Source organism: Vanessa tameamea, chromosome 29, assembly GCF_037043105.1.
Source record: "Vanessa tameamea isolate UH-Manoa-2023 chromosome 29, ilVanTame1 primary haplotype, whole genome shotgun sequence".
Lineage (NCBI taxonomy): Eukaryota > Metazoa > Arthropoda > Insecta > Lepidoptera > Nymphalidae > Vanessa > Vanessa tameamea.
The window spans coordinates 1,523,002-1,549,212 of record NC_087337.1 but is presented as its reverse complement, the minus strand read 5'-3'; the positions used below and the strand labels follow the sequence as shown (position 1 = coordinate 1,549,212).

Here is a 26,211-nt window from a genome sequence, read left to right as displayed (position 1 = left end):
CATCAGTATTAATGGTGCTAAGTTAAACTATACTGACAGACCTAATGCTATCTCTTTCTGGTTGAAGTTATACAGTATTATGAAGAAGGACGAAGCGAGATGGCTTACATTATGTAGCTTTTAAACCGAATCTATATTTTCAGTAAAAATTTAACTCATCATGTGCTTAATATGTTTTATCAATCATCTCGTGCGCAAAGAAAAAGGTACTCGAGTTTGAAATGTCCTATGTGTATCCAACACAGTATTCCAGACCTTCTAAGACTTTTCTGGGATATTAGGGGGTTGCTTACCTTTGTACTTAAGAAAAAATAAAAAAGTCTTTTAGATCTGGCAAATTATTTTCTACGTATATAGTGGGCAAGAGAATCAGGACCAATGTTTAATAATTGTTTGCTTGTGATAATATTATATTTACTCCTCGGTGGTCTAGTAACTAATGTTGCTAAAGATCCCAAGGTCATATAACATATTTCAATCGAAGATAAATTAAGATTTATTTATTCCGTGAGATTTCCTAATAGATCAATTAGATTGTACACTACAAGCAGTTCTTGATTAATATATTTTTATTTATAATAAAACACTTTAATTTCATGTCTAAAATTTCGATAACAACGTCGCCGACATTCAAAATGTTTTAATTTTTAAATCCATAATGAAAACCATTGATAATTTAAGTTCTCGACCAATTATATTACGTCAATTCAAGTCTCACAGTTGCTTTTCCACTCCTGTCATTGGATGCTACAAATTTAAATCACGAATAAAGTAAAAAATCTAGAAAGTAGTCTGGTGTATGAATATTATAATAAGAATAAAAAATAGTGTTTACACTCGTGAAAAATCAATTAGCCATTTTATATTAGTAAATGTAATATCGAATAAAGATAATTGTTATCTATGATAAATTTTAACCGCGTGACATATCGAAAAAAATTATGGTTTTTTGTTTGACAAAATGATTTGTCAATGGGTTACTTATGTTACTTTTTTCTTTCAAGTATGTTGAAATAAATTCACCACGATTACAATAGACAAGATACAGTCGTTGACAGCTAGTGATTATATAGTTCATGACATTAAGTTATAATGCCTAATTTAATTTAAAATATTTCTTCTTTTGTGCCTAAATAAATTATGTTGCTTTGCCGTTTATTTGAATTGTATATTGAAATTATTTAATGTAAAATTGTTGTGAAGTGTAAAGTTTAATTCTCCAATGAAATATGTTACAATAAATGTATAAAATTAATATGAAGTTTTTGTAACTCATCCCTTTAACGTGTCGGCTCCATCGGCAATCAAGGCATGATCAGCTAACTTCCACTACAGCGAGCTAATTCTATGTGCGATGTCGGTGACTTTAGTTCTTTTGCGAATGTCCTCATTTCAGATTCTATCGGCAAGATAAATGCCAAGCATCGCCTGTTTCATTGCTCGCTTAGCGAGCTTGAATTTATGGACCAGTCTCAAGGTGAGGGTCCACGTTTCGGCACCGCAAGTTACAGGTAGGACGCATTGTTTGCACACGGGTCTTAATCGATTGTGGAATCGACGATTCAAAAATATGACCCTCTCGAACGCCGGCCAGCTCAAACGTATTCTTCTTTTCAAAGTTGTGCCAGACCAGTAATTGTATAGTTTGGCCCAGGATAATGTATTCCTGCACAACTTCGAGTGGAGAGTCGGTTATGACCACTGGTATCGTGGATATATGTTGGTTGACCATACTTTTGGTCTTTTCAATGTACATCCCGAGACCTACTTGTCTTGAAGAATCGCTCGGGCTGTTTAGCATTTCTTCCAAAGAATAAGGTCTCCGCCATAATGACGATAACATCGGCAAATCGCAGGTGTGTAATAGTGCAACATATATATATATATATGAAAATCACGTAGTCTATATAGGTCACGATTACTATCATTGCTTACCGAATCTTTTTTTTTTTATATTTTCTTTCCTTTTTTGTTGTATTTTTTTTTTTGTAGATTAGGTAGTACGATTTTGATAAAAATTAAAATATATGTAGAAATATACTATATTTTGATTTTGAGTCATAAAAGCGCATTATTATTTTATTATATTAAAATTAAAAATTGTAATTTATAGTCTGTATGTCACGTGACCTAAATAAAACACGAGCCGCCATGATGTGGCGTCAGATAGGCAAAAACTGTCATTTCAATATGATCTGGCACTTTGATAAACAACTCTTCTGTGCCCTCTTGGCACAAATAAAAGCCAGAATAAAAAACAAATAAAAAAATAAACAACTCTTCTGGAGCTTTAATGTAGTATCTGTACATTAAACACCAACGCCAGCGATTGTAACTCATTATTTTCCCAAAAATCATAAATATTTATAGCTGTTAACGTTGAATGAGTGCCAGTCGTATATACACAACTGTTGTTTTTATCAGTGTGACATCACCAAAATGACTGACAACGTTTTCGTGAGAATTTTTGAAAAGAAAGGTTTAAAATTTTATTTTATTTTATGGCAAGAAAAGGTGTTTTTATTTTTCCGAAATATATTTTTGTGGCTTTTTATTAGGATAATCAACATTTTACAAATGTAGTAGAATACCCTATTTACGATCGTTAAATGTCAGAAAATAGTATATCACCGTTACATTGTTATTGTTTTCACTATTTTACGAGTAAAATAAGGTGTTCTTTTTTTAGAATACCACAGCAGTTAAGTAAATAAAAAGAGTAAAAAAAAGAAGATCAATAAATTTGAAACCTATTAACCCCTAGTGTGGGGTGTTTAGATACCACTGATAACGTATACATTTCATTCATACCGATAGATTTCGCATTTTTCGATAAAATTAAGTTAATTGATTTAGTTTCATTTAATATTGCACTGGCAACTCTGAGTCACATGTCGAATATTCACTGACAATTGACATTCGTCGGTCTGTATTTCACACTTGACATTTAAAATAACAATACATTAAAACTACACAACTGTATATTATAGTACTAAATATTAATTCTAATGAAAATCTCAAGCCTTTCGCGTATTATTGAAACGTGCAAAATAATAAATGTTAAACGAAACAATTATGTGGGCACATTTAACCGAAATCGTTTAGTAAAAGTGTATTATTATGACTTATGAATTCAAAAGGAAATAATTGATGTTGTGGTGAAAGCGGCGCTTTTCCTAACAGGTATTTTAGTAGTTCTTGTCGTATATAGAATAATAACTAACTTGTGATAATAATAATAATAATAGCCTTTTATTCAGATCTCTAAATAGGTTACAGTAAATTTGAACTTAAAAAAACTAACACTAACTCTTAACTAAATAAAAAAATGAAACTAATAGCTGTTTCTTGGTTATCATTTGTAGATCTGTTTGCCAGTCGGCAAAGGCAAAGGCCTCCTCCAACTTTTTCCATTCATCCCTTTCTTGAGCCACTCTGTTCCAGATGACTCCTGCCACTCTGATGTCGTCATCTCACCTTTTCTGCTGTCTACCTCTCTTCCTTTTGCCTTCTCTGGGGTACCACATGGTGGTACTAACTTGTGTTATCGTTATTAAATTCCAGTGTTAATATACTGACTAAACATAAGTTTTCGTATCATTATTTGTCAATCATAATTCTTAATTGTTTTAACAAATACTTTGGTGTCGCTTTAAACAGACTTTGTATGATTGTAATTGTGTTTAAATACTTAATATTTAATTTAAATTAAGTTATAAGGATTTAATTCTTTTGTTAATAACTTTCTCAAAAAGATGTTCTGAGCAACTTTGGTCAAGGCGAACATTCTCAAAAGAGAACAGTCAAGTGCAGGATATTGTATTTTTTTAAACATAAACAAATTCAACCATTATTTACATGTCCAATGCACCACCAGCTTTGGTAACAAAGTTGTTATGTCCCTTGTGCCTGTACACACTTAACTTTCAAAAACAAAAGGAAAGAATATACTTAACACATATAGTCATATAAACACTTATTTTTCTTCTTTGCATATTTAAGTGATAATGAACTTTAACCACGCTTAAGAATACCTCAGTAATATATCTCCTTTAGCAAAAAATAGCTAAGCTTTTACTTTTTTTGACTTGATTTTGCACATATATGTATAAATTTTTAAAAAACATCCTTTTATGTTGTAATTTCATATAAATATACTATTTGAATGTTGTTATATAGTGTGTGTTTGCTCATATTTCTTATATGATTCTTTGTTTTACTATGAATAATTTAAAAAATATTCTCTGGTCAACTTGGACTGAACTGAAAAGGGATGTTTTTTTTTTATATTAGTCAAATAATTTATGCCAATAACAAATTAATAAAACAATATTTTTTAAGTACATGAAAATAATATAAATTGAATTGAATAAAAAACAAAATATTATTAATTAAAATAAATTATCTATAGGGAATTAAATTAAATAAAAATGATTTAAATGCTATTATCGTTATTCAACCCTTTGAAATTGCAGCATGTCAAGAAAATTAGCCCCATCAGAAGACCAATCAGAGAAGTTGGTGGCATACTTAGAAGAGAATCGTTGGCTTGCCCTAGGTCATGCTCGAACATGGCATGCCAGACACCGTTCGAGAGTTGGCTGGCAAAATATAGCTAATGAATTAAACTGTGACAGCCAAGGGTGTTATAAGACGTGGCAACAATGGGCAAAGGTTTGTTACCTATAAATATATAAAATATTCAGGTGGACTGGAATAAAAATAGATTTGAATTCAGCGAGATAAAAATTATATTATAACTAATAAGTAATTAAATGTAATAAAACCTTCTTTCGCTATTTATAATAAAAGTTGTTTCTATAATGAAATTTCGCAGGTATTTTTAATTTTGCCGATTAATAAATTCAATTTTTTTTTTTTAAACTAATAGACAATGCGTATTATTGAACACAAGATTATATAGATGATGAAAAAGCGTGGAGCTAATACTTGTTGACTTTCAGGCAAGATATATTAGATACATATATAATTGTATTTAACTAATATGACTGTATTTTTATATGTTGAACAAGAGTAACTACTGAGTTTCTTGACGGTTCTTCTCGGTAGAATCTACATTCCGTATTGGTGGTACTTTTAATATAATACTGTAAAATGACGATTCGTAGCTTGTTCGAACTCAACGACACGATATAATTATTTTATGATTACCGATGACTACAAATTTTAATTGGATTGTTACGTGACCTTTTGTTAACTATAGAACTTCGTGTTGTTATTGTTTTTTATGACGTCGTCATTGTTCGATATAGTATATGTTGTGTGCCAGTTTTTTGAGCGTAGTTATTGGTCTTCATGGGATTTTGGTATCGTGTCATCTGATCGCCATTTTTAGTACCACAAACTCCTTGATAGTTATTTGTGCCCTCTTTAGCAATGTAATGAAATGGTTTGTCTTCGCTGCGGTCGGTACACAACTGAACACAAAATTCTATGATAATGTTATGTTGAGTATGTCTAAGGGCGCTAATCTCAAGAACTACCCGTAAAATTTAAAAAGAAAAATGCTTTAGATGATTTCATTCGGTATGATGCTCTTCTTCAAGGGGAAAACCCCTTTTACGTTTGTTAGTAAACCATTTGAAAATGGAACGTTTTGTGAAACAGTTCGTTTTGCTTCAGTATTGGATAGACAAAAAGAGCGCTATCAAAAGAAAAGCGGCCCTAATCAAAGCTTCAAAAACCCAACGCAATGACGATATAGCACTGAGCCCGCTAGAGGAGAGAATAATGACGTTAATGGAAGGAGGCGTTGACTGTGAGAAAAAGATGGAGAATAACATCTCGTTTGTATGTAAAATGGTTTTGTTTAATAAAATTTTCATCCATTACTAACAATAGTTAACAAGGTTACAATTTAATTGAATAAATAAAGCCTAAAATTACATATTCAACGAGATCTGAAATATTATGCCCAAAAGTTCTTGATTAATGTATCTTACACGTAACCTATTATCTTCTGAAATTTTTATTTAATATGTTATTCTTAATTATAATTGCACCAGTTCAAGCAAGATGGTTCTCGATTTGTTGTGAAAGATAATGGCAAACAGAATTGTTACGTATTAACACGATACTAGAAGGTGGAATTTGCTAGAACTTCTTTGTCCCAAAACAGAACAAGTTTGGTCAAACATCTGCTAGTTGTTAAGTTCATTCTTTATTTCTTTTAGCCAGTTAAAGATTTAGAAGATCCGTGTTCGATGGCATCGGATTCGGAGACGGAGGAAAAGTCAAATGAAAAAGAAATGGTACGTTTTCACCTTCCTGTTTTAATTGAGTAATTTTAGTTAGTCCAGCTACTCAGCGTTAATTAGATCTGAGTCTTTAGACATGTGATTAAGTAGTGTTTATTTCATATTGAGTTCTGTGAGAAAATTTGATGGACCGGAATTTGCATGTGTTGGTTAAACTTTGCCACATGGATTGGTTTCCAAAATTTTCTCTTCAAGAGGTTTTTGCTCAGCAGTGTTTCAGCAGCAGTTACAGGCTTTGCTTTTGCCGATACAATTCAACTTACACTAATCATTAGCATTTAGTTGATATATCAGTATGACTTTATGATCTAAATATATATATTTCGTTTCCTATGTAAGTTTCCGTTAAAAATGTCGGAATCTATGCAACTTCTCTCAATTAAAGAAGCTTTCTCGTTTCTCAAGCAATCGATGTACTTCAGTTGCAGATTTCTTAAAATTCGAGCAGATTCTAATGACGCTTATTCGGCAATAAATATGTAATTTTCGTAAATATCATTATTTACTGCTGATACGGATTCAAGAATATTGCAAGATTGTTTTATTAAATGACCAAATTTAGAATATTACGTTATTATTTACTTGGTGGTAGGGGTTTGTGCAAGCACGTCTGAGTAGGTACCACCCTTAATTCACTCATCATATATTCTACCACCAAACATTACATCATCAGGTGGCCCATTTGATCATCCAACGAACATATATCTTTTGTCAGACTGCAGAATCTTATTTGCACCCCCATTATTGAATACACATTATACATACATTAGCAGCCTGTAAATTTCCCACTGCTGGGCTAAGGCCTCCTCTCCCGTTGAGGAGAAGGTATGGAGCGTATTCCCCCACGCTGCTCCAATGCGGGTTGGTGGAATACACATGTGGCAGAGTTTCGTTCAAATTAGACATATGTAGGTTTCCTCACGATGTTTTCCTTCACCGCCGAGCACGAGATGAATTATAAACACAAATGCACAAAAGCACATGAAAATTCAGTGTTGCCTGCCTGGGTTTTGAACCCGAAATCATCGGTTAAGATGCACGCGTTCTAACCACTGGGCCATCTAGGCTCAATTGAATACATTCAATTGAATACACAGTAATATACATTTTTATGATCTTCTATTAATATTCAGGTATTCAAATGTTTTTATTGTATCGGTAGGAGGATCCACTTCTGGGTTCGTTATGGATCAAGTGTGAGCCAAGTGTCCAGTATGACCAGCAGTCGGTAAGTTTAAGGGATGTTCGGGTGCTAGGTGTAAAAGAGCCTATGTCTCTCCATGAGGTTCAAGCTTGTTTCATACCAAATGTCATTGAATTCCGTTTAGTGGTTTGCGCGTAAACGCGTAACGGACAGGTTTACTTTCGCTTTTATAATATTATTCTAGCGGCAAGATACGTTGGCCGTTTTGACACATTAAAAAAGTGATGTGAAATGTAAATTTATTATCGATATAATATATTCAAATCTTTGTTTTTTTGCAAGTAATTTAATTCAAGTTTTTGTTGCAAGTAGTATCTGATTAAAAAGGTTTAATAAAAAAAAATATAGAATAAGTTTAAGTAATATATTCGAACGAAATCAATTTAAATCAAAAATTGGAATTAGAATGAATAACTTTATAAACACATTACATACAAGAAATAAATTGATACAAAAAAATAAACCAAAAACACACACACAACACACACGTACACGTTTACGCGAAAAAATAAATAAAAAAGTTATCTTCGCGGTACCCTAATATTTGTAGTTTAGAAATCACATTCGATAAATTTTATGACTAACTGCACGTCACTATTGACAATAAAGAACAACAATTTTCTCCTTTGATGTGATTATTTATTAAATACGAAACTTCATGAGCGGGCAAACGTCAAAACGGCCATTATAGCGTGCCGCTACCATAGTATACATGTTTACTTTATTGGCATTTAAGCTGAAGGGAAGCGTCTCATACGAGTTTTAACTCAAAATTTGTCTTATGTGGATCTCCAAAAGTGTCTTCCGAAATATATGATATCAGTTCTATGAATTGCCAGAATGTCGCTACTGTAGCTAAAGGGGATTTACCTGAAATTAACGTTTGTATATATTAATTGGGATTTAGTTTTGACAAAAAAATTAAACGCAAATAGTGCAATGGATTTAAAGCTTTGTGGTGTGAAAAGTCGATCCTAAATTTTGTTCGTTGGGCTATTGTCGTCACCACTAGTAGAAGCTTTAAGTGTAAGAGTTACCTTTTGTTTGTGATGTCTAATATTCTCTTTGATTCAGTGTTACCCGTGTTATTAGCGCGTTCTTTCGAATTTCACCGTCTAGTTCAAGTAATGCCGTTTAAATATAATACATTTAGAAGAACGTAAAAAATACTCCTTATCTCTGAACTACATATAATATAGCTTTCGCGAGCTAAGTCAGTGGAGTGAATTTAGACACTGTCGCGCAGGAATAGTTTTTAGGATTACAGTAGAATCCGGTTATAATGACTCCGCCTATATTGACCAACCGTTTATTGTGACGTACTTACACCGTGAAGTTTGGTTCTCATATAAAATTATTTGTAAAAGTCGGATATAATGACTTTCCTTATAGTGACAGTTCGCTTATTATGATCCATTTTTAATAAATTGTGTCCGGTTGTAGTGACCGACATGATTCTTTACACTTTCGGTAATGTTCACGGCGACGTTCGGCGCCTGGCTCATTGTTTTTAATCTGAGTGAGTAATTGTCACTCAAAGGTCGTCTCCGGATTTGTTCATAGCGATATTGAAAATGATAATTTGACCATGGCTATGTCTTCTATACACAATAGTATTAGAGACTGTTATTACAAAAAAATGAAAAAAAACAAAAGCAGACAAAAAGATGAAATATACAGTACATACATACATGTTTCGTATGTACTTATTACGTGCAAAATATATATGTATATATATATATATATATATATATATTTTTTTTTTCACGAAACGCTTTGTATGACGTCCGGTTATTATGACGTATTTGTCAATTCCCTTCGATGTCATTATAAACGGATTCCACTGTATATTGTAGGAAATTCGGCTGCAGGATGCGTATACGACTGTAGGGTTAGAGTAACGTATTCTTGTATTTTCACAATAGTATAGCAGTACGTACGTTTCCTAGATTCAATTAGAAATTAATTCTTTCTTTCCAGCAAGAAGACATATCATCTAATCGAAGACAACCCCCTAACTACCCCGTAGCTACACCATCAAGTAATACTATATTTAAATCGCTTATAATATTCAATAGTACATTACAATGGCAGGAACAGCAAAGATAAATAAATTTTAAATTTACATATTAAATGCGTTTTGCTTAAGCTGATATTTTAAAACGCTATCTTATTTGAGACCATCTCGACCAATGGTGTCGCGTCAATTCAAGGTCAAAGTTACCGGTCGAGTTAAGTGCTACTACTGCCATTGAAATAAACTATGTACCAGGTTGTATACTAATTAGTTTTTCGTTGATCGATAGTCACTCGTCGACGTCCTTTGGTGACAAGACGGCTCCCTCAAAGGACGCGTAATCAGCGTCAATCGAAAACGGTGGGAATAATCGAACGGCTGATCGCAATAGAGGAGAAACGAGCTGAAACGGACTACATGATGGCCCAAACTCAACAGTCAGTCGTCGATGTTATGCGACAAATGAGCGAATCGTGGACGAGGCAAAGCCAAGCGTTACAGGACTTAGTCAATAAAGTTACTAAATGAATTACTATGAGTTTTTATCTTTTTAATTTTTTTGGTGTTTAGTACAGTGTTGCCAGATACAAAAAAAAAATGTTCAAAACTGTGCTAAAAGTGTTATGTTGCAAGAATTTTACAGGTATTAGTACAACAGAACTTGGTATTGTTTTGTTCCCGTTTGAAAGGTGAGTGAGCCAGTGTAACTACAGGCATAACATAAAACTTTACTTCCCAAGGTTCGCGGTCGTGGTGACTAACTATCAAGTGGTGCATTTGCCAGTCTGCCTGACTATATTAAATGAAAAAAAAAAAAACATTTGTTCTTATGTTCTTGTATTAACTGACGTTGTACCGTGCCACGTTTACATTATGTTACCTCACTTTCATCGACATGACGTCACGGGACAAGGCAACGACGACCTGCGTTGTCGAGTTGTGTGTACACCGGTTTTCATGGGTACGCCACTCCGAGTCGATGTAGAAAAAGTTCATTAGTTTTCTATGTTGTCTTGGGTCTGGGTGTTTGTGGTACCGTCGTTACTTCTGATTTTCCATAACACAAGTGCTCTAGCTACTTACATTGGGAACAGAGTAATGTATGTGATGTTGTCCAATATATTAAAAAAAAAAGCGTTTTACGTGACGTCACACTAGGGCCCGCCCTGTTTCCAGGGTCGATCAATCAGATCTTGCCATCATGACGACTAATTACAGAATTTGTTTTAATTGATTTTAAAACGTTAATTAATTTCGAATATTTATGGCTTGTGTTATCAAGTGATTATTCTTAAAGCCATAATTTTCGATATTGGTGATTTATACGATGAAGTTTTCGTTGATTATTTTGATTTGTTCAACTATTCAACGTAAGTAAACTCATGTGTCCTCGATAAAAAAGATCTTATTCTGATACTAATAAATAAAGGACGTTTTTCATGATGTATTGAAAAAAGTACTAAACCAATATATATAAAACTTATAACAAAAGATGGAGCGGGTTTCGGAGAAAAAAATCCACATAACACATTCAAACGGCAAACTGCAATACAATAATTGTGTTCCGGTTTGGAGCAACTAGGAGCAAAAAATCCATATAATCTTAGTTTCCAAGGCTTCCCAAGGTCACAGTACCGACACATACGGACAGAACTGATCATTCACTAAAAGATAGCTTAATAATAAAAAAAATTGTAAAACGAAAACTGAGTGACGTGGTCAAGGAAGTGACATTTTCCTCCATCCATCTTGGGTTGTAATGCTGTTAACAAGTTTGTAACTGTCAGTTGCATTCTTGATGAATTTCATAATATTTTGCTGGTATATAACTGAAACTTAGTTAATCAGTGTTCGACGATAATTATTTTAAATGTTTTAGTGAATGGTCGATTATAATATATTATTGATATATTTAGAAAACAGGCTTGAAGTACTCATTTAATTTTAAACAATTTCCTTCCAGTATTTCCAATTGATGTTTTTGGGAAGTCGCATGGTGAGTTTGTCAGTGACGTGAACAGAAGGTCGTTCACGGTCTCGTTCAAGTCTATGGGGTCTCTGAGAAGTGTTCCCAAGAAACGGAAGGTCAACTTTAAACATTTTCCATCTCTTTTTGATTGAGAGATAAAGTACATTTTGTAAAATCCGTCTTCATTTTTGTTAAAAACTTAATGTAAACTATGTGTCTATATTATTTGATATTTAATTTTTACCTTCATTTTTAATACTGTTCTGATAAGGCCTACGGGTAAATCTTAGCCGGTGATTGGAGTTCCAACTCTGGCAGGTACCACTGAATCTTCATTTGTTTAATTGGTGTTTATAATACACCTTGTGCTGAAAAAAAACGTGGTGAGGATACCTGCATGAGATAACCTTCTCAAAAATTAAAAACATATCATATATGAAACAAACTAAGTTACCTAGAAGATTTTCTATGTTTGTTATTTTTAACGAGAAAATGTGGTTTTTAAAGCGTAGGTTTTTAAATCTCCGTGTAGATTTATTTATTTATTTATTTATTTATTTATTGGAAAAGTTACACCATCAGCATATCACTAAGCACTTAAAATTAATATCTGTTGGGTAGCATACAAAATGATACGTCATTAAAGGTGTAAACACATCCAAAATGTAGGAAAATAAACATTAACAGTAAGGCCTTAACAAATATTATTTATTTATAATACAAAACTGTATACATATCATTACAGGATATGGTTGTCCTGATTCGATGTTACAGCACGTTTAACAATATTTAAAAAAAAACAACGTCATATATGATATAGTCCAAGTGGCTATAGTTGAAATATATGAATTAAACATGTACAAATCTTGACCGCGTGGAATGGTGCCACCATTCTAATGCTAGCAGTATTTACCCGTTGAATCAGATTCTCTGGCCAAAAAAATAACCAGCCCTCCTGTCACCAGTGGTCAATAAAGCGAGCTGTTATAGTTTTAATGGAGCTTTTGTGCAACTACTCTTAGATCCAAGTGATTCAACAGACTTGGTAATGGGACAAAAATATAATTTGGAATAAGAGACGGAAAATGGTAGGACATTTCAACTATTCCACAATGGCAAATCAAGATAAAAAAAAGTTAAATTTTGACATAAGTACAAAATGTTAAAATATTTGTTTTTTTTATTCGACTTTAATTATTGTTTATTTATATATATAATATCCTTTTCTGGTAATGCACTTTTAATTAAATCGACATTTTCATTCTTAAATACGTTTGTAATACAATTTTATTTTCAAATTAATTTCACATGACTAAGTCTTACCTTCTACAACAAACTTTCGACTTTGTGTTTTACAAATAGCAATACTTAATTCTTAACCAATATTTGTCACATTGCAGTGTTGTTAAGGCCAAAAATATTTTACCCCTAAATTTTTATATACTTTTAGTATTTACTATTATTATATGGCTTTATTTATTTTACATACACTATATTTAGTATATGTAAAATAAATAATTCTTTAAAGATTTACATGAAGTACAGACTCCATGAGCGAATTATCTATACAAGAAAGTCATATTTTATCGGAAGTAGTATGCATTTTAAATACGTCACTACTACTGCAACTTCTAACCGCTTTAACATTTTATTTATGTATTCACTTGAAAGTTATCACATTTATACGTATATTTTAAATTATTTAAGCAAACCTGTGTGAGGACTGAGTGCTAGTTTTATAAAGAAAATCTTTTTTATCGTTGGCTTTATTTATTCATGGCATAAGTTCAATGTTTTATGTCTTTATCTGAACTATTCTGTTCAATGTAAACAAAATTTATTAAAGTAATAATTACAATTTAAAATCAATATAATTTATTTGAAATATGTAGGATCAAATATTATACAACAAAAATCAAATATAAATCGAAGCAATTTTGTTTATTATAATATGTTTATGGTATTTTAGGGAATTTTGCTTATTTAATTTGTTTACTGCTTTGTGATTGGCTGTAATGACTAATTATAATACCTATCCAAAGTAACTTAATACATTAAAAAATATATATATTCTTAAGTTTTGTGTGAAATGTAATAGTCACAGTGCGATAAGGATCTTTTGACGTGTGTCTTAAATCCATATTAATATGCAATAAATATCTGATATTTTAGCCAGATAATTGGGAATGCTAAATTTCCCTCTATAATAACAGATGTGATAAAAATGAAATATATAGTATAACAGCAGGTATACTTTGTGTTCTTCACGTATTTGTTTACTTAGTTACTTATGAAGAAAGACTGAAGTATCATCCAGTAAACTTGTTACACCAGGGTAGAACAAGAATAGACAATCTTTTTAGGGCTCGTCATTTGTTATATTTTATGCAAAATTATATATTTACATCTAAAAGCTAAATTTAATTATATTTAAATATATTTTTGGCTTGGCAATGGTTATATAATATTAAAATAATAAATTTCAAATTCATGCCCTCTTCATAATATTAGTTAGACTGAGTTGTTTTTTTTAAATACGGATGCGATTTCTGATTTTCTAGTAATTAGACAAAACTAAATAACAATTAAAACATTTTCCCTAAAAGTAAGGATATTTTCTTAACTGGTAACCTGGCCTACAACTCCTATCAAGATTATAACATAATATATACTCTGTGGACTGTCGAGTTAATTTGTCAAATAGTCAAATACCCCAGAACCAGCAACCAAAAGCAGTTACAAGTTTAAAATGGAGTGCACCGTGGTTATTTAATATTTGGAAACGGTTCATAAAAAGAGACTTATTATTTAAACATAGTTGAAATATTCGTCTTTATCATTAGTTACGTTCTAATTTAAGAATTAAATACCAAACCGTGAACAAAATTTGATCAAACCGAAATACCATGAAAGTTTATAGGTAATTATTGCACTTTAATTTTTGTCTTTCTTGATTACTGACCAGTGAACATTACTGCAGTTCAATTTTAAATTAATTATAATGTCTTGGTAAAGATTTGTAAAAGCATAACTTAGTCGAAACTCTTTTCGACAAAGACTTGTTCACGACAGTTTTACTAGAAAGATCCTTAAACAAGATTGAATATTAATTGATATAATGTAATATACTACATAATGTGGAGGGAATAGGAATAAAATACAATTATTAAATTTCTATGTATGAAATAATTGTATTTTATTTGTGTAATAACAAAACGGAATGAGAAAATTGTTAAAAAAACGATGCGTTATATTCACCTAAAAAATCTTGTAGTTGTAATTATATCTTGTAGACAATTCCATAATTGATTACTAGTTGTTTATCGTGGTTTTGCTCGTGTTTTAGGGAGTGGTCGTATGTTTGGTATATAAAAGCCTACGTCCTTGTGATACAAGCTTGCTTCTAACCAAATACCATCAAATTGGGTTCATCATGAAAACTTAACAAATGAAAATGGAGTTACTTTTGCACTTGTATTGTTAATATAGGTTACATAATACATACAAATAGCAAGTAAAGTATGTTTTGTGTTAAAGCTCGTCAATGGCACTTAATTTGAGTTTCATAACATTCCATTGAACAGTATAAAAATCTAATTATGTAGTTACAAGTTAGCAATTTAATAACAAGTGTAGAAAAAATATTAATATGATTATAAACCATTCCTTTGATAATGTCTTTTTCGAGCTAAGTGTAGTGTAAACTGCATTTAAAGAAATTCGAGGAATTGTTTTTGTTTTAGTTTTTGTTTGTGACACACTCTTTAACCATAGTGTGCTCGAACGAGTTTGCTGGAGTTGACTAGATATTTAAATAAAAAATGCATTTTTTAATTTACTATGCTAATCTAGCTGAAGAAGGAATCATCTTATCTTGTAGTAGTGCACTGTACCGCTGTCGCTGAGTGAATGTTTTTCTATGCCTGGTGGCCAGGTTTATATACCAGGTAGTACAGTGTAGTTTTAGTTATGCAGTGAAGTAAGAAAAATTATCAAATAATTCTAATTATTTGTTTCTTTGTGCTTTGATGTTAATTTAATGTTAAATAGTAAAAAGACTAAATGTGTTAAATTCACTACTACCCGATTACACAGGGTTAGTAACTCTTTTTTGGGGCAATGTATACGTTTTTACAACAGGATCCCAGAAAACGTTCAAAATTATTCAATTATAAAATTCAAAAGAATCATTAAAGAGTGTTTGTGTGCTAAAGGATATTACAACACTAATGACTTTTTAGTTGACTGCACACCTTGGGAATGAAATGATCGCCTCCAGGCTGTTTCAAATAACTAAAATATAATTATCATTGTACATCGAAAATGGTTAAAAAAAATATATCCCGCTGAGTTTCTTTCGCCGGTTCTTCTCAGGTCCGAGGTGCTAAATTCCGAACCGGTGTTAGATTTTTGACAATCAATAAGCAAGTGTAAACACTTCTATATTGAATAAAGATTTTTGACTTTGACTTTGAATTGGTACACTGTATCAAATGTCTTGTTATATGATTACAATAACAGCTAATGTTCATTGTCTTACAAATTGGTTCGATCCATTTAAATTTTGTAATTTCTATGGAAGACAGACATGAGTCTCTTTCGTTCATCTTTGGTGTAACAACCCAGAATGGGTGTAAACGACAGAATGTCTGGTAACTGACCAAACCATTTATTATGTAAATTGGATTTTTTTGACTCCTTTTCTGGTTAAACATTCGCATTTTCCTGCACCTGTTATCATCATTTTTGCAAAATTCTTGCACTGTCCTTGTAACTTTGGATGAAATGCTATCTAGACGAGTCTGTGTTGTGGGCAATAAAGTAGACTATTGTTCCGACTTCTGGATTCTCTTATACAATACAGCACTGTCTTTGTTCCTCCAGTTTGTATTACTTTCAATTGTTCATTCAATATTTTTCCAAAAAGTGCCTTTTGAACAACTTTGCGAGTGGCTGGTGTATCACATACAGTCAAACCTAGACAAGCGAGAATTCAAGGGAGCACAATCTCATTCTCGCTTATAGAGGTTTATCACTAACCCGAGTTTCTCGCTAATGCAGGTACATGGGTAGCGTTTGTCTCTTATAGGGGTATGCAGCAAAAACAAGTCACAGCAAGTACGAATGTAGTAAATATGTAATATGATAAAATGATGTGCATGATATGCACATCATATATTTTGTATATATATATTTTTTTAATTGCTTACAAAAAAAAAAACAAAAATGTATGCACTATGTAATTTTATTTTATTTAGAACTTAAAAAAATACGTCAATTTCGTTTGGGTTTCTGTTTTTGTATTTTGAATGTTTTTCTCTAACTCATAAATTTTGTCGAATATTGCTTGATCAACAACAGTCGCGTATTCAAAGTACTGATGGGCCGTCTCCAACGCATTTTAAGCTAGATTCATTGGAATGATCTTTATTTCTGTTTCCGGAATCTGTGCCTCGTCTTCACTGTAATTTCCAGCAATACAGTTGTTCACACAATTATTAGGTATTTACGTCGTCGTCAATTTGAACGAAATCTTCGAAGCTCGGATTCGTGAGATACAAGCTTAGTCCATTCCTCATGGCTAGATCCAACTTCAACATCAACATAATATTTTCCGCTAATTGGCGTGCCGAGCGGCGAGGACTGCGTTGAAAAGCCTCTCACACTGTCTGCAGATTCTCTGGCTTCCGGACTGTACGTGGAGCTCCATGCTTCACGTCTAACACACTGCCAGATTCTTCAAATTTCCTTACCCAAGCCAGTATGGTATTCCGAAGTAGTACGTGACCATGTCGACCAACATCGAAATGCCGTCTAAAACGACGCTCCGTTTCCGTCACTGAATTTGTCTTGTAATAACTACGAACACAGAAAACACGCTGTTGTACAGTCCAACGCATGGCAACTGAACAGTGAAAGCAATATCAAATGGCATACTACCCCTACCATTCCTCTTCCTGACAACCACGAACAGGCGCGGCGCGGGCCCGGTATTCAAATTTGAAATGTGTCAGTCGGCTCTAGGCCACCTGTACAATAGCAGCTGAAGAAGATATGTATCTAGGTTTCGGTAAAGAAAAGTAAGGGCTTCTTCGTTGTATCATGATGGAGGCGAGCGCAAGCAGAGCGGTACAGTATGTGTTGGAGCGGGCGTCGTGGAATAGGCGAGTGGGTGGCAGCCTTAACGTTTGTAAGGAAAGTAGTCGCACGGTTTCAAAAATTCATATTAGAGAAATAAAGCACTAATCATACAGTAATAATTTCTTTTTTTTTGTGCATAGATATATTACCATCGTAAATACTTTCGCCTTTGTATAACCACATTATTGGCCCTCTAAATCACCATGGAATTTATTCTAGCAATATCTAGAAGACGAAAGAATAGTGTCAACGGCTATTACTTTTCTTTGATGTCGAATACACTTTAACTTTTTTATCAACTTCATCGACACCTTCTTGTTGCAAAGTAACGATGCTGGGTTGGCGCTTTTCATTTGCACTTTCATCGATATTCATGATTTGTACTCACAACAGAATATTTATGATCCTTGGCTAAATAGTTGACCAAAGGCATACTGGTGTACCAATTGTCGATTGTTAGATTTTGTCCAATGCCAGTGAAATTAGCCTCTTTATGACGTCTGCTGCAGCATTACTCAACTGATACGCTCCGTCAGGCTGCTCACCAGCATATAGTCCAACGTTGAGGACATGAAAGGTAGCAGCGTCGTCAAACCGCAATTAATTGAGTAGAAATTTTGTTCTTTTCAGTGATATAGTAGAAAAAATAAGAATGCCTGTCCCATCACTTGCATATAAATCCCCTAAATTGGCGTATGATGTCTTCAAGGATAAATTAAATAATTCGAAACAGTGCTTGAATTTCTACAGCATCGCTCGGTTTGCAGTCACGTGGCCTGTCATACGATGGCGTTTTTTTGTAAATAAATTCTTTGGTATGTCTAAAAACTTTTTCAATAATGTTCTCCGTAACGAATAAACTCCGGGCTTGCTTAAATGTTGTCATCTCCCACGGTATTCCTACGAGCACCTGAATCATCGGTGAGAATATTTTGAACTTGACGACTTACCCTGTTGTTGTTGGATATTTGCCACTTCGTTACTTTATCACGCACTGTTAGCTACACCACTTTTGGAAGTTTTACCCTAAGATTCGACTAGCTCTACCAATAATTTCATTCTGTAGTGAACCTTGAGGCTTTTAAATACAATTTGGACCATTGGCTGTAAGACACTAGTCTTATTTGGAGGAAGAAATGCCAAATCTATGTTTTGAAGGTTTGATATAAGAGATAAAGGCAGGGCAGTTGTCAATTAGAAGTAAAATTTTTCGCCCCTTTAATTCTGCATCCCACTGTCGCACTTCTTAAAAAAGTTGACTGGTCATCCAAGCTGATTTATTAGCTTTATACGTCATTGGCATGTTCTTTGACGCCAAAATATTTAAGTTTTGGTTGAAATATGTTAAAATAAAGTAAATATTTATATTATATTAAAAAAAAATAAAAAAAGCGGTTTTCCTAGTGACCCGAGAACCCAAGTATACCGAGTTTTCAAAGTTGTCTAAAAAATTTCCATTTTGAAAACTACCAATGCGTTTGCAGAAATTTTCTCTATAAAACGAGATATTAAATTTGATTTTAAGTGCTCGGTTCACATCACACCAATCTTTGAACAATTCCTTAGTCATCCAAGCTTCTGTATTATTCTCTCTTGAGTCTCGATACCAAGAAATATTTCATGATTACTGGATATTATATTATCTTTTGGGAAAAAAATGGTTGCAACGCAATTTTAGGTTTTCAGGATCACTATGATTAACTTTTCTATGAATAAAATTAAAATATTGTCGTGTACATGAATGATAGCCTTTAACGTCATGCTTCGATACAAGGAGCACCAGAACATTTGGCGATTTCAATGTTTTCTTAAGACAAACTGGAGTTAGAAAATTCTTGATCCTATAACGTAATTTTTAGTTTTTAGGGTCACTAAGATTAACTTTTTTATGAATATAATTATAATATTGTTATTAGGCATTGTATCTCTACTAATGGGTCGTCTTATCACATAATGAATAAAACATATACATATCTATATGCTCCATATTCAAAAAATAGCTTTCTCACCTCTATCATATTTTATATGTTGTATTTTGTCTGCCAATAAATGATTTCAGTTTAGCCCAAACTAACCCCATAGGGCTCATCTCGCAATGGCATGAAGGAAGACGACAAATAACGACGATACTTTTGTGGCCTGCAAAAAAATCTATCGATTTTGCTTCAAGAGTTATGCCTTTGTTTAATAGCCAAGTTTGTATGCCGTCTTTCCTTCAAGACATATTTGGCGGTCGCTCCACTTGGTGGTAAAAATACAAAGGGGTTGGTAATGAATACGATACTAAAGGTTTTTCATTAAGGGCGCTTGATCTTTGAAATGCAAAAAAAATACATGTAGGAGAGATATTTGCGAATTTTTTTTTTTATTTGGAAGGTCTATCGACCCCATTATGTATGGAATATGACATCATTCAAATGACCGCCACGGCTTCGGTTGGTGGCGCGCACACGAAAGGTCCAATTTTCGATGACTCTGGCGCACAAATCGGGCTGTATTTGATCGATGGCGTGGCGTATGTTGACTTTGAGGGCATCGGTGGTTTGCGGCTTGTTGGCATAGACCTGCGACTTAAGAAAACCCCACAAGAAAAAGTCCAGCGGGGTCAAATCGCACGATCTCGGTGGCCAGTTCACGTCGCCTCCGCGCGAGATGACCATGTCCAGAAATTGCTCGTGCAGAACTTCCATCGTAGCGTGTGCTGTGTGGCACGTAGCGCCGTCCTGTTGAAACCACATGTTGTCCAGATCCATATTCTCGATTTCAGGCCAAAAGAAGTTGGTTATCATCGACCGGTATCGCTCACCATTGACGGTGACGGCCACACCATTATCGTTTTCGAAAAAATACGGACCAATCACGCCTCCGGCCCAAAATCCGCACCAAACAGTCACTTTCTGCGGGTGCATTGCCACTTGGTGAACCTCGTGTGGATTGGTCTCGTCCCAAATATGCGCATTCATCCAAAAATGCGCCTCGTCGCTGAAAATGATTTTTTTGCCAAAATCGGCGTCAACTTCCAACTGCTCTAATGCCCAGTCAGCGAACACACGGCGCTGTCTATGGTCATTAACCTTGAGCTCTTGGGTCAGCTGGATCTTGTACGGGTGCAGACTCAAGTCACAACGCAAAATCAACAATTATTTATTCAAAGACTTTGTTCAATACGTAGGTCACTCGGTTGGAATGGAAGGTCGTCATCGCTTTCACACTCCTGTTCCTTTACCACCTCATCACTCATAGAGTTTGTAAAAGTCCAGCATGTCGAAAAGAGTGCTGTATAGTTATGGGTGCCAATTATTCCTAGCCTTTAGATAAACAATTTCCTGCAAGTAGCATATTAATAGAAGCTTTACCCTAAGATTCGACTAGCTCCACCAATAATTTCATTCTGTAGTGAGCCTTGAGGCATTTAAATACACTTTGATCCATTGGCTGTAAGACACTAGTCTTATTTGGAGGAAGAAATGCCAACTCTATGTTTTGAAGGTTTGATGTAAGAGATAAAGGCAGGGCAGTTGTCAATTAGAAGTAAAATTTTTCGCCCCTTTAATTCTGCATCCCACTGTCGCGCTTCTTCAAAAAATTGACTGGTCATCCAAGCTGATTTATTTGCTTTATATGTCACTGACATGTTCTGTGACGCCAAAATATATAATTGTTGAAGTATGTTAAAATAAAGTAAATATTTATGTTACATTAATTTTTTTTCAAAAAAGCGGTTTTACTAATGACCTGAGAACCCAAGTATACGAGTTTGATATGTATGGATTTGTCTCGTCGTCACATTTAATGCTAGACTAGTTCTGTATCCCTCGGGAAATTTCAGACTGAATTGGGCTCGGCTCGATGTAATTCACAACGCTGCATACTTGGAATCAATGCGAAGGGCATAAAAAGGGGGCCTGGCGAAGTAAACGAAAAATTTCTATACCAACTAAACGGCTATTTGGAAAATTCTGAAATTTTGGGAAAATGTAGATCTAGCGACTGTCCAACTAATTGAATAAAATAAACAGGATGGATGACGAAAGTTACATAATGTTTATGATACTTAGTGTGATGCAACATCACAACATTGATGTTTCGCAAACATTTGCGTCACATTGCAGCATACAGAGATCAGATCAGAGGTTCATACTCATTGATTCATACTACCAGGTGGACGCCTAACGTTACTCTGATTGCTAACTGCTGGCATGACGACGGATCGTTGCAAAGACTATTCACGTCTTGTTCAGTATCTTAATCTGCTACGTCACGCTCCTGTACTTGTACGTCACATAAACACACACCCACATACACGCACACAAGGAAAACGTGCTATGATCTTAACGAACATCACGAACGTTTTAAGATAAAGCAATCTGTCTGCGAGCAGGTGAGCCTTGCTCAGGTACGGTAGATTATTATGTGGAAGCTGGCAGTAGCCTTAGGATCGACGTTACGTTACTAGAAGTCTAAGTCTTGCACCATGGGGTTCGTTAGCTCTGCTGCGTTTGTCTTCTTACCTTTCTGCAACACCTGAGTCTTTTGCAGGGGTTCATGCCTAGGATCTCAACCAGAAGCAAGCCAGAAGGCTTAGCGACCATCGTTTATAGTGAAAAAATGCATTCTGAGTCAAGTGCACCTTGATGCATCAGGTTGTCATTGCAATGGCGAAATTCCTACTCTCACCTAAAACTGCATCTAGGAATTATGGACCGTTTGGTCTAGTGTTCCAGACTGTATATTAAAAAAGGTATCTCACCGCTTTATATTGAGATTTGGCAGCGTGTTACTATTAATAGTTTAAAAATTTACCTTTTGGCGGTTTTTTGCCCTTTAGAGGACTGAAATGAAATCCGTTAAGCACATTTTTACACCACTATTTGTGCCGCACAAAACCACAGCGTTTGATTCCAAATTTGTCAAAATGGGATAACATTTGACCACTTTTTTAATTTTTTCTCGATTTCAATTGATGCGGAGCGACTTAGGAGTTGCGTTCTCGTGCCATCGGATGGGAGGAAACTGGGTTAGGTTAGGTTTTTTTTTTTTAAAGAAAAGTATATCCATAGGCTCACAATAGCCCGTGCCTTTTAACAAATTATTATTTTTTTTTTTTACAATATACACACGTACTAAGATTTACAGTAGTTACTATTTTCACATATCAGCTTATTAACTACTGTAAAACTAAAAACAGCAAAAGAACTTCATCGCCTCCGGAACTCTTCTCGCCGGAGGCTCTCACCCGTACTGACATTTATATTTATTTATATATGTATGTCGCAACCTGCGCACGTTCGGGCTCAGAACGCTCTTCCTCCATTACTCGGTGTTCAAATAAATCCGTTAACGGACTTCTCAATATTTTATTTAACGGAACGAAATTGGTAAAAACAATGAACGAATGACAGCTCCATCAAAAATGCATTGTTGCCGTTTCGCAAAATCAATTCCATCCAATTGTCAACTTGACATTTCTATATCGAGAATTTATTAGCTAGCAGTTTTTTTTCGCTTGCGTTAGCGTTGGTGTTAAGAGATTTTGAGTGTTTTCGTTTAATTTATTTAGTATATTTTATTGTTAATAGTGCTTTAATTGGTAGTTGAGTTAAGTGGTGTTACTAATATTTGTAAATCTTGTGAGTATTTATCATATTTTAATATTCTTTAGCTTCTAAGTTTTATAATGGAGGTTGATCCTCCTCCTGAACCCCCTGATCCAGGTGACTCAATAGAAACTGTTACCGATACTATTTCTCCTCCCTCTGTACCTGTTTCTCGAAAACGCCTCGGTAATGATTCTATTAATTCCGACTCCAATGTTAAAAAAACCATAATTCATCCTAATTCAGCAAATCCCTCAATACAAACCATTTACACTCATCCATCCTTCTCTGAAAGCCCTAAAATGTATTCCGACAATGACAAGGGTCCTTTCGTCGTGTTCTGGGAACTATCTGACCCAGCTTCAGGAACTACTATACGGGCAATTAAATTCGGACAATTTCTGCACACTCATAAAATTAAGAGTATTATTAACGATGGTGTTAAGAACATAGGCCGTAACAAAATTTCAGTTGAATTTTCAACAGCCCAAGCAGCAAACTCCTTTCTAGCGAATCCTATTGTCGAAATGTGCAAGTATAAAGCTACAGTACCGACATTTAATGTAACTAGAATGGGATTGATTAAGGGTATTCCCGTGGACTGGACGATGGAACTTGTAATGTCACTTGAGCTTCCCACTGGATGTGGTGAAGTTATGAAAATAAGACGCCTGAACAGAAAAACAATTGCTGACAGTGTAACTACATGGGTTCCTACCCAATCTGTTGTAATTACATTTAGAGGTCAAATACTTTCTTCAAAAGTGTATTCCTACCATACGTCCCTTCCAGTAGAAACTTATAAACTTCCCACTATCCAATGCCTTAATTTCTGCCGTTATGGTCATATTAAAACTCAGTGTCGATCTCAACCTAGGTGTTTTAAGTGCTCCAAATCCCACACAGGTGAGTCTTGTAGTGTAAGTAAGGATAACGCCACTTGCTTACATTGCTCTGGTAACCATTTCACAACAGACAAGGACTGTCCAGAGTTTTTTCGCCAACAATCGATCAAAATTGTTATATCTCAGGACAACATATCATACATTGAAGCATCCTCTCGGTTTCCTCCTGTACGTAGATCCTATGCAGAGATTGCAAAGGAGATGTTTACCCCTCCCACATATTCTCCAATTCTACCTAGTCAACCTATCCCTTCAATTACCAGGTCCTATCGGAAGACTGTTATCAGTACTCCTCGCTTAAGATCACCTCTTGGGAAAGGGTGTGATAAACAGGCCCATCAATCAATCGTTAGTAATTGTCCCTCTACTGCTCCTAATGGTTGTGCTCTCAACCAAAACACTCCTAACCCTCTTAATAACAATCCCAACTTCTTAGAAATGCTAACTACGATACTTCTTAGTATTATCTGAACATGTAACGATATCCCCTTACCGTCCAACGTTGCTCAAGACCTATGTCAGTTATTCTCCATCCTTCACAATGGCCCCAATCAGCTTCCTTCAATGGAACTGCAAGAGCGTCCGGCCTAAAAACATGAACTTCTCTCTCTAATAAACCTCCATAATAATCATAACATAATAACATAATCAGTCTGTAAATTTCCCACTGCTGGGCTAAGGCCTCCTCTCCCGTTGAGGAGAAGGTATGGAGCATATTCCACCACGCTGCTCCAATGCGGGTTCAGGGCGGGCGTCGACCGTCGACCGGCCCGCCGTGAACCCGTACTGAGCCTCCGAGAGACCCGGACCGACCTCCTCGAGGTGCTGAACGAGACGGGCTGCGAGGACCTTCTCGAAGAGTTTGCCCGTCTCGTTCACCAGCACTATTGGCCTGTATGTCGAAGGGGAATCCATCGGCCGACCTTCCTTCGGCAACAGGACCAATTTCCCCTCTTCCCAAGGCTTCGGAAACTGCCCGCTGCACAGACACTCGGCGAACAGCTCCCGAAGCCTTGCACTCAGGAATTCCAGGGCGTCGCACAGAACACGCCCTGGAACCCCGTCCGGACCCGGCGCCGTGTTCTTGGCCCTCAAGCGGCCGAGGGCCATCTCCATCTCCCGCTCCGTGATCAGTGGAGGAGCCACTGCGTCTTCGATCACGGAGCGGGGGGCCATCTGCGGAGGGACATGCTCGCCTGGATGGGGAAAAAGTTCCCCGACCAGGCGCAGGAGGAGTTCCGGCGGCAGCGTCTCAGTGACGGGGGCGCCTTGAGTGCGGAACTTCCCGCGTACGCCGCGGTACGGGCGCCCCTCTCAGCGCTCAGCTCCTCTGCGCTGGCGCCCTCCGTCCTCCCCGCGGAACCCCACCGCTGCACGATGGCGGCCTCCCTGACCAGCTCTCGATCGACCTGGCCGAGAGACCACCTCGGCAGCGTAGTCGGCACCCTCTGGGGTTCCGCCGGCCTGCGAGAGGTGGAGATCTCGAATCGGATGTAACGGTGGTCCGACAGAGTCTCCACCTCCTTCTCCACTCTCCAGTCGACCACTCTGCGTGCAACGACAGGGGTGGCGAACGAAACGTCCACCACGGAACCCCCCTGATGTCGCACGCAGGTGTGAACCTGCCCCCTGTTGAGAAGGGACAGGTCGGAGAGCAGGGCCCACACCTGGACGGCCCTCCCTCGCGGATGCGGACCGCCACGGTGCCGTCCGAGTCCCCCAGCCAGTGAGGTAGGGGAGGGACGTAGTAGGGCTCGCAGGCTACCGCCAGGTCTACCTGCCACTCCGCCATGGACTGCAGCAGTAGGTCCTGCGCTCCGGCGGAGTGGTTGACGTTCGACTGTAGGAAGCTCAGGTGTGCTGGCATACTTGTTTCTTCTGAGCTTCCTCCGTAGCCTGGCGGCTTTCCTCGCGCGGGGCGGTCTTGGCTCCTAGAGCCGCCTTACCCTTCCTGATGGGGGGGTTGCAATCCCTCGCCCCCATCAGATGCCCGGAGGGCTTGCCGGCCTCCGCGCAGACCGCGCAGCGCATCTTGGCCGTGCATACCACTGACTTGTGGCCGTCCGAGCCACAGCGGTAGCACAGGCCTCCCCTCTCCGC

At 36.0% G+C, this 26,211-nt stretch overlaps 2 protein-coding genes and 1 long non-coding RNA gene across 3 annotated transcripts in view; 2 read left to right on the top strand and 1 right to left on the bottom strand.

Moving 5' to 3' along the window:
- Nucleotides 1–26,211, bottom strand: part of LOC113395897 (hemolin-like) — a 284,073-nt gene that overhangs the window by 237,446 nt on the left and 20,416 nt on the right. The window lies entirely within an intron of this gene.
- Nucleotides 2,935–10,030, top strand: LOC113403200 (uncharacterized). The gene is made up of 7 exons (XM_064219788.1): nt 2,935–3,183; nt 4,476–4,674; nt 5,644–5,811; nt 6,195–6,272; nt 7,441–7,506; nt 9,463–9,523; nt 9,789–10,030. The coding sequence occupies exons 2-7, from the start codon at nt 4,477–4,479 to the stop codon at nt 10,025–10,027; spliced, it is 810 nt and encodes a 269-aa protein (XP_064075858.1). The 5' UTR covers nt 2,935–3,183; nt 4,476; the 3' UTR covers nt 10,028–10,030.
- LOC135194441 (uncharacterized) overlaps nt 23,157–26,211 on the top strand; it is a 28,844-nt gene continuing 25,789 nt past the window's right edge. Inside the window, exon 1 of the long non-coding RNA XR_010309773.1 lies at nt 23,157–23,239. This is a non-coding gene — a long non-coding RNA (uncharacterized LOC135194441). The remainder of the gene's footprint in view (nt 23,240–26,211) is intronic.

Bases quoted from the DNA above. Each gene is read 5' to 3' on its own strand.
- LOC113403200 (XM_064219788.1), top strand. From the start codon at position 4,477: ATGTCAAGAAAATTAGCCCCATCAGAAGACCAATCAGAGAAGTTGGTG. The intron at 6,273-7,440 runs GTACGTTTTCAC...TTGTATCGGTAG, and splicing joins AGTCAAATGAAAAAGAAATG to GAGGATCCACTTCTGGGTTC. The intron at 9,524-9,788 runs GTAATACTATAT...GTTGATCGATAG, and splicing joins CCCCGTAGCTACACCATCAA to TCACTCGTCGACGTCCTTTG.